Below are 20,065 nucleotides of genomic sequence, written 5' to 3'. Positions count from 1 at the left end.
AGTGATCAGTGCAGTAATTGAATATATTTTAAGGCAACTTTGCATTGCTTCATAATACCTGTGATCCTGCAATGCAATAATTCTGGCTGCTTTGTTTGTTTTCAGGCACATTGTTCGATCTAACACATTAATATTTCTTGTTTTGTTAATATAATCTTTAAATTCTAACATTCAAGCATGACCTTTGCATGAAAATCAATACAAAGTGCTTATTTAATATTTCTATCATATCACAGCTTTTACCTGTCCCAGTGAGCAAATATAGACTTTGATAGTTCACTTCACAAAACTAATTTTAAAAAGTTCTATTATTTCCAGAATTGTTGACAGTCGTCTTTTCCGTTCTCCTGAGAGCTGATTGACAGCAGCTTTTATTTTCCTTAGTGTACCTTGTGCTTTCTTGGGGAGGATTGAAACGAGATTAGCAGGGGGATGAGATCCTGTCAAGTATTTCAGAGGGGAGTGTAGCTGAGATGGGTGAATCTGAAAGTCAGAGGAAACAAAAGCTAGATTAAAAAGAAGTGAGTTTAGCAAGACTGAATGGAATATATTTGAATACAAGGAGCCTGAGGAATGATATATATCAGCTGTGGATACAAACAGGACGCATAGAGTATGTGTACTTAATTTGACTTACACATTTATGAGCTTGGTTTTAAGAGTATTTTACTGATATTCTGCATCAGATTCCATCCAGCAGAATTAGCAAATTTAGCAATTTCAAATTGAGTGCTGTTTTACTACTTGTACCCTTTTGATACTACTTGTGTGTTGTATTAAAGTCTATTTTACTATTTGTGCAATCCTGCATTGCACCGAGATTCGTCAATGACACTTTGGTTTTTATTCGTTTTGATGGCAGAGGAGATGAGTTGCCACCATTAACTAAATAAAATATTTTATCAAGTGTGTTGATTTTCTTCACTTTTCAGCTGTTAAGCCTCCTTTGGATCCAATTATTACAGTGGAAGGACTTCGAAAACGAGTGAGTCGGAACCCTGTAGAAACAGCTATGGAATTAAAAGAGAAACGATCCCGGACTCAGGAAGCTAAGGACATTCGGCGTGCTCAAAAGGAAGCTGCTACATTCATTGACAGGAGCACGTCATCAACCCCAGTAAAGTTCTGCAGCCGAACTCGTAGGTCAGAACTGATCCTGGAAAAAGGAGAAGTAATCGACTTTTCCTCCCTGAGCTCTTCAGATCGGACTCCACTTACTAGCCCCTCTCCATCCCCCTCACTGGATTTTTCAGCTCCTGGGACCCCACTATCTCATTCAGCTACTCCTAGTCTTTTGTCTGAGGCAGATCTCATTCCTGATGTCATGCCTCCCCAAGCACTGTTTCATGGTAAGAACTCATTTGGTAGTGGTGGATTATGATGACAGCTTCTTATACTAGAAGGTGATCGGCTGTGTCTTCCAGATAGATCTCTAAGGCCCATCTTCCCTTGGAGGTCATGTTTAAAGGTTCCAGAACAGCAGAGGGCTTAGATGTGCGACTTCTTCTCCATCCTGTAACTATAATCACTTAAACAAATGATCTGTTCACAGTCTTCTTGCTGTTAATAGGACCTTGCTATATTGGCAATTTACTATTGCATTCTCCCTACATTTCAACAGTGTTCATACTTCAATAAGTATTTTGATGGCTGTAGAGTTCTTTGGATTGTCCTGAAGTAGTGAATATTTTAGGTACAATGTTTAAAGTAAGAAAACTTTCTTGGGGTGGATTGAAATGAGATTAGCAGGGGGATGAGATCCTGTCAAGTATATCAGAGGGGAGTGAAGCTGAAATGGGTGAATCTGAAAGTCAGAGGAAACAAAGGCTAGATTAAAAAGAAGTGAGTTTAGCAAGACTGAATGGAATATATTTGAATATAAGGAGCCTGAGGAATGATATGTATCAGCTGTGGATACAAACAGGACGCATAGAGTATGATATTGTAGGCTTGATAGAAGCTTGCCTGAAGATGGAGAGGATTGGCAGCTCAATGTTCTTGGTTTATATGATATTCAGACAAGATGGGAGGATACTAGAATATTAGGGGGTCATAAAGTTGATCAAGGACTCAATTATGGCAATGAGGAAGGATGATGTTTTGGAAGGATCATCAAATGAGGCCATGTACATGAAGTAAAAACATAAAAGTAGACTCTTGTTGGGGTATATTATAGGCCCCCAACAATAAGGGATACATTGAGGATCAAATATGTCGTCAAATTTTGAAGAAATGTAAGAATAATAGTTGGGGATTTTAACATCCAGACATTAACTGGGATGGTTTTAGTTTGAGGTAAAGAGGGAGCAAAATTCTTAAACTCTCTAGGAGAACTTTTAATAGAAAGTTCAACAAAGGTAATATTGGGAAAAGTGGCCTGACAAGTGGAATGTATGTTTATAGGGAGGTATTTTGGTGATAGTGGGTAGTTAGATTTAGGATAATTATAGAAAAAGAAAGGATGAGTTGGGAATAATATTTCTAATTTTACAAAGATAAGATGCAATTTGGCCCAAGTGAACTAGGAGCCGTTACTTGCAGATAAACCTGTGTCAGAGTAGCAAGAGACATTCAAGGAAATAGCAAGAGTACAGGGCAAATGACCAAAATCGAAGAACCCTAGCTGTCCAGAGATTGTCAGCTAGGATTCAGGAAAAAGAGAAGCTTGTGCAGATACCAAATGCTCAATATGGCAAAATCCCTAGGAGTGTATAAAAAGTGAAAAATATAACTTAAACAGGAAATTAGGAAAGCTAGGAGAGTGCATGAGAAAGTGTTAATGGGCAGAATAAAAGAAAACACAGAAGATTTTTAAAAATTACATAAAAATCGAGTGTAATTAGGGAAGGACTATGGTCCATTCGAGACCACAGGTAAATTGTGTGTTGATTTGGAAGACATGGGGACAGTCCTCAGTGAATAATTTGTGTCAATCTTCACTGTCGAAAAGGATGACCCATGTATAGATATCAGAGTGGGGAATTGTAAAAATATTGAATAAATTAATGGAGACAGAGAGGAATAGCTAAAGGGTTTAGCATCTTAAAAGTGAAGAAATCCCCAGGCCTTGTTGATGCAAGAAAGGATATATTCGGGGCCCTGGCAGTAACTTTCAAATATTCTGTTGCCACAGATGAGGTACTGGAGGACTGCTAAAGTTGCATTATTACAAAAGGGAGGAAATTGCAGGTTAGTCAATTTAACCTTAGTGATGGGGAGTTATTAGAAAGAATTCTGGGGGATAGAGTATATCAGCATGTGGAGACACATGTAAGAGTTGGGGATAGTTTGCTTGGATTTGTTAAGGGAATGTCATGTTTGACAAAACTGATTGAATGTTTTGAGGAGATAAGTGTTGAGGTTATGGTCTATGTGGACCATAGCCAGACTTTTAATAAGGACTGTCATGACAGACTGGTCAAGAAAGTTAAGGACATGGGATCCAAGGCAAAGTGGTGTTTTGGATCCAAAATTGGCTGAGATGCATAAAGCAAAGGGTGATGGTGGAGAGATGCTTTGTGAATGGAAGTCTGATTCCAGTGGGGTTTTGCAGACACTGTGCTGATGTCCTTGCTATTTGTGGTTCATATGAGTGATTTGGACATAAATGTAGAGGGTACGATTTGAAAAGTTCGTGGATGTCATGAAATTTGGTAGACTGGTATATAGTTAGATGGAAAAGTATAAACTGCATTGAGATATCAATGGACTCATCTGGTGGACAGAGCAGTGGCAAATGGAATTTAATTTTGTTTCCTTGGGCAGAGTTAGAAAGAGCAAGGCATATACTATGAATGGTAGGACCCTGAAAAGTACTGAAGATCAAAGGGTCCTTGGTGTATATATGCACAGATCTGTGCAGGTAGCAGAACAAGTAGGTAGTTAAGGCATATTGAATACTTGTCGTTATTAGCTGAGGGATATAGAATACAGGAGTTGGAAGATAATGCAGTAAAATGTTAATTAGGCCACAGCTGGAGTACTGTGTACAGTTCTGGTCACCGCATTATATGAAGGAAAGTGATTGCACGAAAGGGGGTGCAGAGGAGATTTGCCAGAATGCTTGTTGGGCTGGTCAGTCTGAGCTGTGACAAAAGATTGGATATGTTATACTTTCCTTAGACAAGGGAAGTTGAGAGGGAATCTCATAAAGTTCTAGAAGACTGAGTGGCATAGATAGGGTGGATAGGAAGGCACTTTTTCCACTGTGAAAGGGTCAGTAACAATATGGCATAGTTTTAAAAGTAAGAGGCAAAAGGGTAAGAGCAAAGTTGACAAACTTTATCACCCAGAAGGTAGCAGGAGTTTGGAATTCACTGCCTGAAAGAAAGATTGATTTAGAAACTCTCCCAATACATAGGCAGTCTTTAGATATTCATTTGCATTGCCATGTCCGCAGAACTGTGGGCCAAGAGCTGGAAAATGGGATTAGTGTAGTCAGATCTTTGCTGACTTGCAATTGGAAAGCATCCTCTGTGCTGTGAATATTTATTAGCCTGTTTTTAATTTGAACAAAAAAGAGTTTCAAATAAGCAAATAATAAAATTTCTTGAAGTTGTATTTTCTGGGATATCGCAACTGCATTTTTGGCTTCTCCTTTAAAATGGAAAGTAAAATTACTTATTACTGCAGTCTCCTCTTGTACAGTAAGACAGGGCTGTAAGACTTTTCAGATTCCTCTTAATAGATTGTATATCATAATAAACTTTACTGAGTAAATATAGAGTGAGGTGAGTAAAGGCAGCTGTCATTAAATTGCTCTTTTGGCTTTAAACAGAAGTTGTTGTGAAAATACAAAAAAAGTCTGGTAAACACTGAGATTTTAAAGTTTGAGACTGGAGAATTTATAAGATGAAAGAACTTGAAAATTATTTAGTGTATTTCATCACTTCAGGATGTTTTAAAACACTTTTGAAAAGTATTTCATTGGTTGTAAATGTAATCTTTAAATATTTATTCATGGGATGTTGGTGCACTAGCATGGCCCAGCTCTAATTGCTCTTGAGATGATGCTGGTGAGAAGTCTTAAACTGCTGCAGTCCATGTGGTATAGGTACACCTAAAATGCAAGTTTTGAGAAGATTTGTAGCTCAGGTTGTGGTTTTGGATGTAGATTTGTTCGCTGAGCTGAAAGGTTCATTTCCAGACGTTTTGTTACCTTACTAGATAACATCTTCAGTGGACCTCATGCGAAGCAATATTGAAAATTCCTGCTTTCTATTTATATGTTTGGGGTTCTTTGGGTTGGTGATGTCATTTCCTGTGGTGAAGTCATTTCCTCTTTTCTCAGGGGGGTGTTGGATGGGGTCTAACTCGTGTTTGTTGACAGATTTATCAACAAACACATAGAGTTAGACCCCATAAGAAAAGGAACAGAAAGTGACATCACCACAGGACATGAAGTCTCCAACCCAAAAAAATCCAAACATATAATTAGAAAGCAGGAATTTTCAGCATTGCTTCGCTTGAGGTCCACTGAAGATGTTACCTAGTAAGATAATGCAAAGTCTGAAAATGAACCTTTCAGCTCAGTGAGCAAACCTACATCCAGTACCTAAAATGCTGTTAGGGAGGGGTCTTCAAGATCTTGACCTAATGACTGAAGGAATGGCAATCTGGTTAAGAGTCAGGATGATTTGGAAGGCGTTTCTGTGGGAATGGGAGAGACTCGTGGTTGGTGTGTTGCCTCCTGTGATGTCTTGGATTGTGTTTTCGGGATCCTTAAGGGGGAGGGGGAGCAGACCCAAGTCATAGTCCACATAAGCACCAACGACATAGGGAGGAAAATGGGTGTTGATTCAAGGAGCTAGGGTGGAAGCTTAGAGCTCAAACAAACAAAGTTGTTATCTCTGGTTTGTTACCCATGTGATGTGCTAATGAGGTGAGGAATAGAGGGAGGAAGAGCAGTTGAACACGTGGCTACAGGGATGGTGCAGGAGGGTGGGCTTCAGATACCTGGATAATTGGGGCTAATTCTGGGTAGGTGGGACCTCTACAAACAGGATGGTCTACACCTAAACCAGAGGAGTTCCAATTTCTTTTGGAGGGGTGGGGTGGGGGGATGTATTGCTAATGCTCTTCGGGAGGATTTAAACTAATTTGGCAGGGGGGGTGGGAACCTGAATTTTAGCTCCACTACAGGAAATTGAGAGTAGTGAACTTATGAATAAGATTTCAAGGTCACAGAGGTGTACCGGCAGACAGGAAGGTGTTTGAAGTATGTCTACTTCGACACCAGCAGCATTTGGAATAAGGTGGGTGAACTTGCAGCATGGCTTGGTACCTGTAACATCAATGTTGTGGCCACTTCGGAGGCATGGATAGGGCAGGGACAGGACTGGTTGTTACAGGTTCCGCAGTTTAGAGAAGGTGGTAAAAGAGGAGGAGGTGTGGCATTGTTAGACTAGGACAGCATTATGGTGGCAGACAGGAAGTTTGATGAGGACTTGCCTATTGAGGTAGTAAGGGCTGAGGTTAGAAACAGGAAAGAAGAGGTCACCCTGTTGGGAGTTTTCTATAGGCCTCCGAATAATTCCAGAGATGTAGAGGAAAGGATTGCAAAGATAATTCTTGAGGAGAGTGAGAGTAGTAGGGTAGTTGTTATGGGGGTCTTTAACTTTCCAAATATTGACAGGAAATGCCAGATTTCAAAAACCTCAGATGAGTCAATTTTTGTCCACTGGACCTATCTTCAAACTGTGTCACAAGAGGCGAGGCCACATTGGATTTGGTACTGGGTAATGAACCTGGCCAGGTGTTAGATTTGATGTTGGGTGAGCACTTTGGTGATAGTGACCACAGTTTGATTAAGTTTACTTTAGCGTGAAAAAGGATAGGTACATACCACAGGGCAAGAATTATAGCTGGGTGAAAGGCAGTTAATGATGCTATTCGGCAAGATTTAGGATGCATAGGATGAGGAAGGAAACTGCAGGGGATGGGCACAATTGAAATGTGGAGCATGTTCAAGGAACAGCTACTGCGTGACCTTAATAAGTATGTACCTGTCAGGCAGGGAGCAAGTGGTTGAGCGAGGGAGCCGTGGTTTACTAAAGTTGAATCACTTGTCAAGAGGAAGGAAGAGGCTTATATAAAGATGGGATGTGAAGGCTCAGTTAGGGCACTGGAGAGTTACAAGCCAGGAAGGACCTGAAGAGAGAGATAAGAAGACACAGGAGGTGACATAATAACTCTTTGGCAGGTAGGATCAAGGAAAACCCTAAAGCTTTCTATAACTATGTCAGGAATAAAAGAATGACGAGAGTAAGATTAGGGCCAGTCGAGGACAGTAGTGGAAAGTTGTGCGTAGAGTCTGAAGAGGTAAATGAATATTTTTTCCCCGTATTCACACAGCAAAAAGACAGTGTTGTCGAGGAGAATACTGGAATACAGGCTATTAGACTAGATGGGATTGAGGTTCATATGGAGAAGGAGTTAGCAATTCTGGAAAGTGTGAAAATAGATAAGTCCTCTTGGCCATTTACGATTTATCCTAACCTTCTCGGGGAAACTAGGAAGGACGTTGCAGAGCCTTTGGCTTTGATCTTTATGTCATTGTCTACAGGAATAGTGCCAGAAGACTGGAGGATAGCAAATGTCCCCTTGTTCAAGAAGGGGAGTAGAGACAATCCTGGTAATTATAGACCAGTGACCCTTAACTTCAGTTGTGGGTAAAGTGTTGGAAAGGATTATAAGAAATCCTTTATCCCCCCCCCCCCCCCCCATATAACTGCCATCTATCAAATACTGTTGTCGTTAAAAATTCTTCATTGCTTCTATCTGTCTCTCCAATTGATCCATCGATCTGATAAGATTCGCATCCAATGGCATTTATGGCAGATATAATCCATAGTAACCCTTAAACTCTCTTTAAACTCGCACATCTGACAAGAAGTATATATATCACTCTATTAAAGGCCATTTTTGCTCCTTCACAGTCTACAGACCCCCAAAATAACACCATCTTATTCCTCTACAAAACACTGCCCCAGGTTAAATTAATAGTTATGGCTTATATTTTAAGTTTAATCAAGAGACTTATCCCCAAAAACATATAATCAAGTAAGAACCCACTCTACTCACTACTGCAGCCTTTCTATTCGACAGATGTAAAACAATGATTAACTTATCTGATTCTGTATTGTGAACTTCACCCAAACCGGTTCCTCCGAGATTAGTTGTGAAGTTCACTGTTTGTTAATTTTCCCAGACACACTCCGATGTCCAGCAACATGTGAATTCAAACAGCAAAGGCAATAACTGTGCAGGTTCGTTTGCTCTCTCGCGCTCTCTCTCTCGCGCTCTCTCTCTCGTGCTCTCTCTCTCGTGCTCTCTCTCTCGCGCTCTCTCTCTCGCGCTCTCTCTCTCCCTCTCTCCTGCAATGATCTCACCATGTGCTTCCTTTGTTCTTCTCCCTTTTAAAACTGCTGTTGTCTTGACTTTTATTTCCAAAGTTCCAAAACAATGCAACTGCATATAAAACAGTAATTGCTGCTCCTGGAATTCGAGGAAATCACCAAGCATTGGAAAGGGTGCAGAGGAGATTTACGAGGATGTTGCCTGGTATGGAGGAAAGGTCTTATGAGGAAAGGCAGAGGGACTTGAGGCTGTTTTCATTAGAGCGAAGAAGGTTGAGAGGTGACTTAATAGAGGCATATAAGATGATCAGAGGATTAGATAGGGTGGAAATGGAGAGCCTTTTTTTCTCTGGTGATGGCTACAATGAGGGGACATAGCTTTAAATTGAGGGGTGATCGATATGGGACAGATGTTAGAGGTAGGTTCTTTACTCAGAGTAGTAAGGGTGTGGAATGTCCTGCTTGCAATAATAGTAGACTTGCCAACTTTAAGGACATTTAAATGGTCATTGCATAAATATATGGTTGATAATGCAATAGTGTAGGTTAGATCGGCTTCAGATTGGTTTCACAAGTTGGTGCAACATCAAGGGCTGGAGGTGTCTCTCTTGTGCGCGCTCTCTTTTTTTTCTCTCTCTCCACCCACCCCTCTCTACATCCTCCCTGGCAGAAGGGTTGTTGGTTTAGCCTCTTGCAAGCTGAGAATGCATCATCTGTTGTGACATTAGCAGGTGACAGGAGTCTGCTAACAGTCACTCCAAAGCAGCTAGCTGTTGTTGCAAAATAAGACAAAACGAGTTGAGCAGCAGCTCATTGTTTGACAAATCACATACAAACTCCTTCGCATTCCTGCTGAGGTGTTTATTCTTGGGAATCTACCGGAGTAACTGTCTGAAACTTTACAACATAATAAACCCTTTAACACCTAAGATCTGGTGTATTAAATTAATATTTAAGTAGAATTTTATCACATTTCACATTTGCATAAATATAATAAAGGCTCCAAAGTTACCCCAAGTAACTCTCAAAACTAACAGTGAAGCTGCTTAGGGATTGCTTTCACAACTTATCTTAACCTTGGTCAAAGAAGTAAATTTTAACTTGAAGTAGGAGAGAGAAGGGTAGAGAGGCCATTTTTATCAAGGTCATTCTAGAGCTTAGGGCTGGTAGAAGGCATAGTATTCAAGGTGTGATTGAAATTGGAGCTGCAGAATAGGCTGAAATTGCAGGACCACAGATATCAGAGTATTGTATGACAGGGAAAGTCAAGGCTTTGGAAGGAATTTGAAAACTAAGAGGAGACTTTCAAACTTTAAGTATTTCTGAGGAATCATGCATTGTTGGTCAGCGACTACAGGTCTAATTAGCAAATCTATTTACCTAGCAATGTGCTTTCACATAGGGTATACAGCATTTTTATTAATAGAGAGAGTAATTTTTTATAAGAATAGTCTCCTTCTGCATGTGGCAAAGATTAGCCACAGATTTGATCCAAAATCATTTATCCTCCTGATTTTTGTTTATATGGGAGAAATACTTCTGTAGCATATAACTACTTAGTAACTATCAGCCAGCGTTTTCCAATAAAATCCCACTTTGTACTAAGCACCCAGATTAGGTGTTAACCTGGAATGTCTTTAAGGATTCCATTTCCAGTACAAGTACAACCAATTGTGTGCATGTGTTCAGTCACATAGCAACAGTCTTTTTACATATGGATCTGTTATGTTGAGCCATTGCTGATGATATTTTTATCCATCCAAAGACATCGGCTAAAAGACAGCAACAAATTCTTCGAAATGTGTAGAATTGCCTTTAAATGGAAACTATTTAGGATTGATTTGGTAAGTATCCTGTGCACATTTAGGTTTAGCATTGTGGATCATTATTTTAGACTAGACTTACAGTGTGGAAACAGGCCCTTCGGCCCAACAAGTCCACACCGACCCGCCGAAGCGCAACCCACCCATACCCCTACATTTACCCCATTACCTAACACTAGGGGCAATTTAGCATGGCCAATTCACCCGACCCGCACATCTTTGGACTGTGGGAGGAAACCGGAGCACCCGGAGGAAACCCACGCAGACACGGGGAGAATGTGCAAACTCCACACAGTCAGTCGCCTGAGTCGGGAATTGAACCCGGGTCTCAGGCGCTGTGAGGCAGCAGTGCTAACCACTGTGCCACCGTGCCACCCCAAATTGTACAATTGTATTACTTAATGCAATGTTTGGTCTGTAAACGTTGGCTGTATAGCTGCCTCCTTTGTCCAAACTTGCACCAATGACAAGGATGAGAGTGTGAAGATTTTGATGTGGACAAAAGTGTCAAAGGAGCGTCTGAGGGATGAGTCAATCTATTGCTACTTGGATATTATGGCAGTTAGAAGCAAAAACAAAAATTGCTGGACAAACTCAGCAGATCTGGCAATATCTGTAGAGAGAAAGCAGTGTTAATATTTTGGGTCCAGTGACCGTTCTTTAAAGCTGTTCTTTTGTTTTTTTTTATGGCAGTGAGAAGTATCAATTTATAGGCAGTTGGGAGTTTGAAAAACCAGTTATGCATGGCATGAGGAAGAGGTCTTTCCTAAGAGTGGCACAAAAGAAAGTGGTGTTTGAAAGAGTTTGTGGATATTAAGGGTAGTTGCCAGAGATGGTATTGGCAAGGGAGCAGGAGTCCATGGGAAACAGGAAAACCAAGTTGGAAGCTATGAGTACAGGTAGACGTTCTCGCTCTAAAACTCTTCCTCATGCCATTTGTAATTGGACTTTCAACCCCTAAATGGCATCAAATTGGTATTAGTTCTTCTTATTTTGTTTTCAACAATATGTCAAGTTAAAAATTGTCATTGTGTAATGTACAGTGCGAACCAGAAAAAAAAAACTGAATAGATATTGCAAGTGAGTATTTTACATTTCCTCCTCTAGATGATGAAGAGGGTGATGTGGATGGTGTTATTGATCCTGGAATAGAATATGTACCACCTCCCAATGTGACCACTGCCACCATGATCATAAGCAGGAAGAAAGTAAAGGCAGATGAACAAATCAAGTGTGATGTGGAGGAGGATGAGGAGAGAGCTGAGAAAATGGAAGCTGATATTGAAGAACCTGAGGATGCCATTGAACTGTCTCAATTTAGCGTTCGAGACAGGAAAAAAATCCAGGCAGAGAAAGTTGTAGAGGTGCCTGCTCCCAAGTGTATTGCCCTCAGTATGTATGATGAGAGACTTCTACTCCGAAGGCTAGAATCTTGTCCCCATGCAGTAGCCTTAAGTTTAGAGGCCAAGCGACTGCGCCGCAAACTGCTCGTGAGACAGGCCAAAAAGGAACGTGGTTTGCCCCTCTTTGACCTGGATCAAGCTGTTGAAGCTGCAGTGTCATTGGTTGGTGGGCAGTATGGAGCAAAGGAAAGTGACCATGCCCAGATACCAATGGATGTTGGGACCTTTCGGACCACTAGTCAAGACTTCCGGATTTTGGACCGGTACCAGGTGAGTGAGGATAGTAACAAAACAGGCGAATATGCTTTTCCTTTCAGTATCATCAGGTTTTGAGATTTGTGTAATAAAACATGACTTGTTTATTAGTATGAGCTGTATGAGATTCTGATGACCTGAGGGAACAAATACTTAAGAAGCCTATTTACAGATTAATTTTATTCCTTCAATTTTCTTCTCTTCCAGTTAATTCAAATGATTTGGCTGATGGGCTATGGCAGCAAGAAAAAAAATTGCACTCAAACAAGCAGAAAGAATGCCAGAGAAACCCAGCAGGTCTGGCAGCATCAGATCGTCTTCAGAAGATTCAAAACATTTGTGTTTCTGTTTCCACAGATGGTGCCAGACATGCTGAGCTTCTCCAGCATTCTTTACTCTTTGTAATTACTTCAGATTTCAAAGAATATTTTGCTTTTAAAGAAATTGCATTGTGTTGCTTCTGAATGTAGTCTTGATTTCTGCAGCAATTTTGATATCAGGTGATTGTATCAGACTGTGTACGAATTTATGCACTCATCAGTCACATTGCTATGCTATCATAGAGAACACACAAAGATTAAGCCCATGTCTCATTAAATTGATAACAGGTTGGTGACACAAATCAATTTTAGGGTTTATTAACCAATGAGAACTCGCTTTTAAAAGTGGCACTTCATGACTTAAATAATTCAAACAATGAAATATTAAATGACAGAAAAGGAGGCAGAGTTGCATCCGTTTCGAGGGGTAAATTGCCAAAGGTTCAGAGATTACAGGATTAGCATGTCTGAGGTAATCATTTAAATTTGTGAATTAGTAATCAGGCTGCGGTTCCTGACACCAAGGAGTGTGCATATTAGCAGACATCTCTCATAGTAACAAGTATTTACAAAAACCAATTAAGATACACTTGTAATAAAATATTTTAAGTTCTACATTAAATTTTAATTTTGAAGAATCAGCTCAACAGCATGCACAATCATGAATCATTGGTGCATTGGTGTTAACAGACAAATCCTGATAATAAAGCAAAGTTCTGGGAAAGAATGGAGAATTGGCCAAGTTGGATGTTTCTTTTAAGGACAGCCCATCTCAGTCACAACACTGGACACTACCACTCTTTCATACTTTGTGTTGTTTATTTGTTTTCTACGAGAGATAATTTATTTGAATAAGTTTGGTTTTATATTTGTGGTGATCTTATTTATATTGGTCCTTTTTTTTAACATAAATGCACAGATTTGTTTTGTATCGGTATTACAACAGGATGGAGTTCATGGAAATGATTTGCCAAAGTTGTTTTTTTAACTGAGCATTGTTGTTGTTCTTCCTTCATTGTGCGCTTGGATCTTCCACCATCTTTCAATGAGTTTGTGGCTGATCAAATGACTGAAGGTTGTTTATAAGATCTCACCTCCCAAAGATATCTACCTCAACCCAACCCAGAAGATGTTGACCTCTGGCTGGGATAGTTATTTTTGGGATACCGATTGACCTCTACGAGCACTTCCAAGTGACTTTATCTGTGAGCTTAGTCATTGAGTCATTTCAGCAGATACTGCATTTGTTCTCATTTGATAAGTACGCAAGGATTTCCAATGGGAAATCAGAGTAAAGAACTGTGGTTGACCACCTTGCCCACCTTCCAAGTGCACTGACAAGCTGGGAAGTACCAATCTATCTGAGGTTGGCTAACATCATTAGACCAGGAACCTTCCAGATCACTAACTGGCTACTTCAGCTGACAAGCACTCAGGGTCTAGTGTTTGGCAGGAGTGTTTTTAATTTTTTTTATTGCTGATTCTTTGCAGATGTCTTTCTCACACATGAAAGGATATCAACATCAAAAGACAAAGTTTATACACCGACTGATTGGATCAGGAGACATGTTAATGAACCAAAGCATCATCAGCCCCTACACTTCGCGAGTCCTCAAACCATATATCAGGTATAGATTTCTCCTAGAAAGTGCAGTTAGATTTCTCATGGTTTTGTGTGTTGAAACTTTCAGAGGGACAGTTGCTACTTCACAAAGTGAGTATCCTTTTTGTTTTGAATCATTAGGCGTGACTTTGAATGCAATCCACCTAAACTACAACTACTGGCCGAAATCCGGGCCTATCCAAACCGGAATGATCCTACTTGGAAAGCAGAAGCTGATGCCCCTGTTGATTACTGCTACGTCTGCCCTAATTTTATTCCTACAATAAACTCAATGTGCCATGAATTCTTCTGGCCAGGTATTTTAAATCCTTTCTTTATACAGTGAAATATCATCCAACTTCACTCTGCCATGGACTTGACTCAAAGATGAGTACTATTAAATGGAACATCATTGATGTTTAAAATGGTGAGGAGGATGCAAAAGAATATGGAGAGATTTAAATGAGTGGGCAAATGAGGAGGCAGATGGAATATAATGTAAGAAAATGTGAGATTACCCACTTAAGGTAGGAAGAATAGAAAACGACGATATCATTTAAACAGACTAATATCTATACTTGGGTTTCAATGGGTGGGTGGCATTACACACAAATCACAAGGTGAAAGTAAGGCAGTCTTTCTTGAATTTGATAGGTGAGATCCCACCTGAGTTACAATTAAGTTTTGGTGTTCTTAGTAACCAAGAGGGATATACAAAGAGTTCTACTATAATGCCATAGTCACATTCCAGCAAAACCTGACTTCATAGAAATAATGAAACCTATGGGAAAAGTGGGGTTAGGGGCAGACCAGCAAAGAATGTCATTCACAATCGCTCAAAAATCACCCAAAAGTCTAACACAAAGTATAGCACAGCCTGAATGAAGGTTGAAATCATATTTATTAACAAAAGTAAATTTAACATAGTACATTTAAAAATGTAAGAAAGCTGCTCTCCACAGTACCTTGGCAGCTGACATTGGTACATGTACAGACACTGGCACATGTGCAGAATAGCAAGAACCGCATATGCAGAGATTTCGGTGGGCACAATGGCACATGCGCAGAATGAAGCGTGCGTGCTGATCCCCGCTGGAATTGTGCTATAGCCAACGGAGGTAAGCATTCTCCAAAATACCGTTCCCTCGTTTGTTAGCGATGGTATAGCCAAATCGCACTTCTGAAATGCACGTCATCTCAGAACTACCTGATCTTGTCACAATGATACACTCAATTGATTGCTACGTTAAGGGCATTTTTCTATAACGTTAGATGGAATGTACTATATAAGGACAACTTTGTTGGTTGATGGGAGGTGGGCATTGTTGACTAGGCCAGAGGTGGGCAACTTTTCATGTTAGAAGGCCGCATTATGTTAGTTGTAATCTAATAAGGTCGCATCCAAGAAACTTGAATTATATATTCTTCAAAATTCACATTATTTTGTAAAAATCTAACTACTATGTACTAACTAAAAAGAATAACAAAAAAATGTTAATTCTAAAGTTAACTAACATTTTAATGACTTTGTTGTGACTGCTTTTTGTAGGAAAGCATTTGAATATTTGGTTGCAGCATGGAGGTCTGCAGTTTTAGCTGATTTTCTAGATGGATTTCCGTCATTTGTGACCTTAAGGGCATTTGATTTTGGTTCAGTAGGAGAATGTAGATATTAATAAAAATAAAAGATTTGTTCTGCAAAATTTGGATTCATTCAAAAGGCCTCAGACAATGACCTAGAAGGCTGCATAAGGCCGCCGCAGGTTCCCCACCCCTGGACAAGGCCAGCATTTATTACCCATCTTTAATTGTCCTTGAGAAGGTGGGTGTAGGTAGCCTTCTTGAACCGCTGCAGTCTTTCAGCTTAGAAACACTAAAATGTTGTTTGGAAGGGAATTCCAGGATTTTGACCCAACAACAGTGAAGGAAGAGCAACATAGTTCCAAGTAAGGATGATGTATGGTCTGGAAAGGAACTTGTGGTGGTGGTGTTTCTCTGCATCTGCAGTCGTTATCCTTACTAGGTGGTAGGTGTGGTTGAAGAGCCAGGATGATTGGAGATAACATGTAAGTCCTGTAGGTGATACCCTGCCACTGTGTTGGTGGTGAAGGGAGAAAATTTTGAAAGTGATTAACTGGGTGCTAATGAAATAGGCTGCTTCATACTCGCTGGTGTTGAGCTTCTTGTGTATTGTTGGAGCTGCAACCTAGGCAATAGTGTTCCATCACATTCTTTACTTGTGCCCTGGGGAGACAGGTGGTGAGTTACTCACCACAGAATTCTTAGCCTTTGACCTGCTCTCATAGTGAGGTATTCATGTGACTGGTCTAGTCCAGCTTCTTATCAATAGTAAGCCCCAGGATGTTGATATTGTGACATGCAGTGATGCTATGCTGTTGAATATTAAGTGGATATGGTTAGATGCTCTTGTTTAAGATGATTGTTGCTTGATACTTGTATGGTGCACACGTTACTTGCTACTTTACAGCCTGAGCTTGGATGTTGTCCAGGTCTTGCTGCATATGGCTGTAGACTGCTTTGGTATCACAGGAGTAGAGAATAGTGTTGAACATTGTGCAGTGAGAGGTGACTTCATTGAAATTGACAGGTAGATGCTAAGAGATTGATTCTGCTGCCTGCAGAGACTGGAACTAGGAATCCGGTCAGTCATTAAGTGTTTTCATTCTTTGCAATGTTGTGGATCTTTGGGAATTCTATCCCAAGGTCTTATGGATACTCATTTGATGATTACATTCAAGATTAGGATCGAAAGATTTTTGGGCACTGATGGAATTAAGGGAGATGACAATAACACAGGAAAATTGAGTTGATCTCAACTTGCTGTTTCCCTGGTTATCCTCTTGCTCCTAATAAAATTATAAAATGCTTTTGGATTTTCCTTTATTTTATCTGCCATTTTGTCTTCCATGTTCACTCTTTACTTTCCTAATTTCTTTTTCAAGCAACCCTTCCATACACTTCTTGGGCTTCTGGTGTTCTGAGCCCTTGGTAGTTACCATAAGCTCCCCTTTATTTTCCGATCTATTCTTTACAATGATCAACATTCATAATTCTTTGGACCTGTCCTGCTTTTCATCTTTGTGAACGAGTTGGCTCTGCAATCTTTTTTCCTTTTTGAAAGACTTCACTGCTGTGGTACAGATTTTCCCAGTCCACTTTGGCTCAGTCCTATCTTATCTTATTAAAATTGGCCTTTTCCCAATTCAGAACCTTTTTATTTCCAGTTCCACCTTTTGTCCTTTTCCACGATTACCTTAAATTTGACTGAGCTATGGACATTATCACTGAAATCCTGCCACTCTGATACTTGTACCACTTGCCTGGTTTTGTTCCTAAAATTAATCAAGCACTGCCCCCCTGTCCTGTAGGACTTTCTATTTGTTGGCTTAAAAAGCCCCCTGGGCACATTTAGAGAACTCTTCCCCCCTCTTAAGCATTTTATACTGTCCATTCCAGTTTTTGGAGAAGTTAAAATCCCCCGTTATTATTACCTAACATTTTTACACTGCGTGAAATTTACCTCACTGTCAACAACATATTTAAATTAGTTAGCTGAAAATCATAAAATCTTAGCCTTTTACTGCATTGTAACAATGACATTTGTCTTAGCGAGTTTTGAGATTTGTAGCTCAGGTTGAGGTTCTGGATGCATGTTTGCTTGCTGAGCTGGAAGGTTTGTTTTCAGATGTCTTGTCACCATACTAGATAACATATTCAGTGAGCCTCCGGATGAAGCACTGGTAGTATGGTCCACTTTCTATTTTTGTGTTTAGGTTTTCTTGGGTTGATGATGTCATTTCCTGTGATGTCATTTTGTTACCTTTTTCTCAGGGTGGTAAATGGAATCCAATGACAAAACACATCGACTTGGATCCCATTTACCACCTCCTGAGAAAAAGAACAGGAAATGATATCACCAACCCAAGGAAACCTAAACACATAAATAGAAAGCGGGCCATGCCTCCAGTGCTTCATCTGGAGGCCACTGATGATGTTATCTTGTGGCGTGATGAAACATCTGAAAACAAACTTCCAGCTCAGCGGGCAAACCTACATCCAGGCTATTTGTCTGTTTGAGCATTTTATCTGTTTTTCCCCAGAATACTGCTTTTTTTAAATTCAGATAATCATCCAGTATCCTCTTGAATGTCTTGATTAAACCTGTTTCTGCAACAGTTCCAGTCAGTACATCCAGATCCTAACTAGCTACTTTGTGAAAAGGTTTATTTCTCAAATTGCATTTGCTTCTTCTACAAATTAGTTTAACTCTCTCCTGTTTTCTTGGTCATTTCATGTGTGGGAACAGTTTCTTATCTACTGTTATCATCTAGTTGAGACTGGTAGGAATGCCTAAAACTAAATGGAACTAGGACATTAAGTGATGGTTGTCAGATAATCAAAGGATAAGTGGGTGAGCACTAACTAGGTTTATGTATACAGAGGTACAAGTAATTGCTGCCCTTAAAGTTTGTGGACTGAAAGTAAAAATGTGACTAGAAAAGTGAATGCCTGTATGCTGTCTAACCAGCACTTAACAACTGTCAAGACCGCACACCATCTTGAAAAATTCTATCAAATATCTTCTGAGTCCTTTTATTCTCCAAGGAAAACAGTCCCAACCTCTTCAAACTATCTTCATACCTGAGGTTTCTCATAACTGGAGCTATTCCACTAAATCTCTTCTACACTCATGTTCACATCCTTCCTCTAACGTGGCAGGATATTAAAGCTCATAATCTCGAGACTAATCACAATGCTATGTGGTATTGTGTTTAGGAAAAGTGGATAGAGCAGATGGCTTAAGGTTTAGAGAATGTGGAGGTCTTTGGATTCCTGGGTTAGTTTCTGGAAAAGGTGGGACTAGTACAAGCCCAACAGGTTCTGCCTGATTTGAAACAGGACTAACATCCTGGAAACCGTGCTTGTCAGTGCTGTTGGTGGAATTTAAACTAATTTGGTAGGGGCATAGAATATGGTGTGCAAATATAATGGGGTGATGCATAGACAAGCGCTGACTGGTATGGTGTATATAGTCAGTCACTGCAAGACTCAATGGCATTTATTTTAATGCTAAGAGCCTTGCAAGTAAGGCAAATAAACTAAGGGTGCTGATTAACACAGGGATATGATATCATTGCTATCACAGAGACATGGTTGAGGAAGGAGCAAAGACTGGCAGCTCGATATTCTGGGGAGTATAGAGTCTTCAGGCAAGACTGGGAGAGTTGCAAAGAGAGATGGTGTTGCAATATTGATAAATTAATATATTATTGCAGTAAGAGGATGATATCTTAACATGGTTCTTCAATTGAGTAGAACTTAAAAACAAAAAGGGAGCAATCACATTGCTAGAAGTATACTACAAAGTCTCAAACAGCCAGAGAGGGGGGGATGGGCAGACCAGTTTTAGAGGAAGGTCAGTCAAAGATCTGTGTTAAAAGGCAGAGAGATAGTTAGAGATAGAGAAGATTAGGAAATGAATTCCAGATCTTAGGGTCTTTGAAGCTGAAGGTATAATCACTAATGGTGGAGCAAGTAAGACTGGAAAAACTCAAGAGACCAATTAAAAGAAGCACAGTTCTATTGGAGAATTATGGGGCTTGAGGAGATTAGAGAGAGGGATAGGGTGGCAAAAGAGGAACTTGAAAATGAGGATGAAAATTCTAAAATCAAGTTGCTAGGATCCAATGAACATAGAGTTGAAAACTGCTAGATGGTAAATAAGGATGCAGGCAGCAGAGTTTTGGATGATGTGAAGCTTAGTTGAATCATTAAACCTTTGACAAGATTAGATTCCTGATATGTTATGAATTTTCCACATAACTTTAATATATCACGTAGCAGCTGGCTGCGATGTGACTGGTGGACACCTGAGAGCACAGAGGTTCCACCACATTCCTGCACATTGGTAGCAAAAGAGGGTTTCTTTTTAAATTGAGAGTGAAGCGAGATAAGTTGACAACAGAAACTAAATATTACACAATTAGATTTAATTTTAACTACTGTTCTGTAATCTAATTGGGAAAAATGTTTGCTGAATTCCAGTGCTTAAATAGAATTAGATAATTGTGTTAAAATGAACTAAATAAATTTGTCCTGATGAATATGGTTCTCAAGGATATCAAGATTTCGTGGTGGAAGGTTTACTTCAACTTTGCCAACAAAATCCAACTAGTGTGTGTGTGTGTTGTATGGAGATTATTCTGGTATAATTTGTTAGTGAAGGAAAGGTCTGGGCAAAATTTTTTGATGAAATCTTCTAAAAGTGATTTTCCAAATATTA

General features: G+C 39.8%; 1 protein-coding gene across 2 annotated transcripts in view; it reads left to right on the top strand.

Moving 5' to 3' along the window:
- Positions 1–20,065, top strand: part of kat14 (lysine acetyltransferase 14) — a 43,932-nt gene that overhangs the window by 22,430 nt on the left and 1,437 nt on the right. For both annotated transcript variants that reach the window (XM_060831678.1, XM_060831679.1), the window contains 4 exons: positions 933–1,349; positions 11,288–11,853; positions 13,650–13,786; positions 13,903–14,078. In XM_060831678.1, the coding sequence (XP_060687661.1) occupies positions 933–1,349; positions 11,288–11,853; positions 13,650–13,786; positions 13,903–14,078 (1,296 nt within the window). The remainder of the gene's footprint in view (positions 1–932; positions 1,350–11,287; positions 11,854–13,649; positions 13,787–13,902; positions 14,079–20,065) is intronic.

This window comes from Hemiscyllium ocellatum, chromosome 10 (assembly GCF_020745735.1).
Source record: "Hemiscyllium ocellatum isolate sHemOce1 chromosome 10, sHemOce1.pat.X.cur, whole genome shotgun sequence".
Classification (NCBI taxonomy): domain Eukaryota; kingdom Metazoa; phylum Chordata; class Chondrichthyes; order Orectolobiformes; family Hemiscylliidae; genus Hemiscyllium; species Hemiscyllium ocellatum.
Note: the sequence above shows the minus strand (reverse complement) of the source record. Positions and strands in the feature narration are given on the sequence as shown.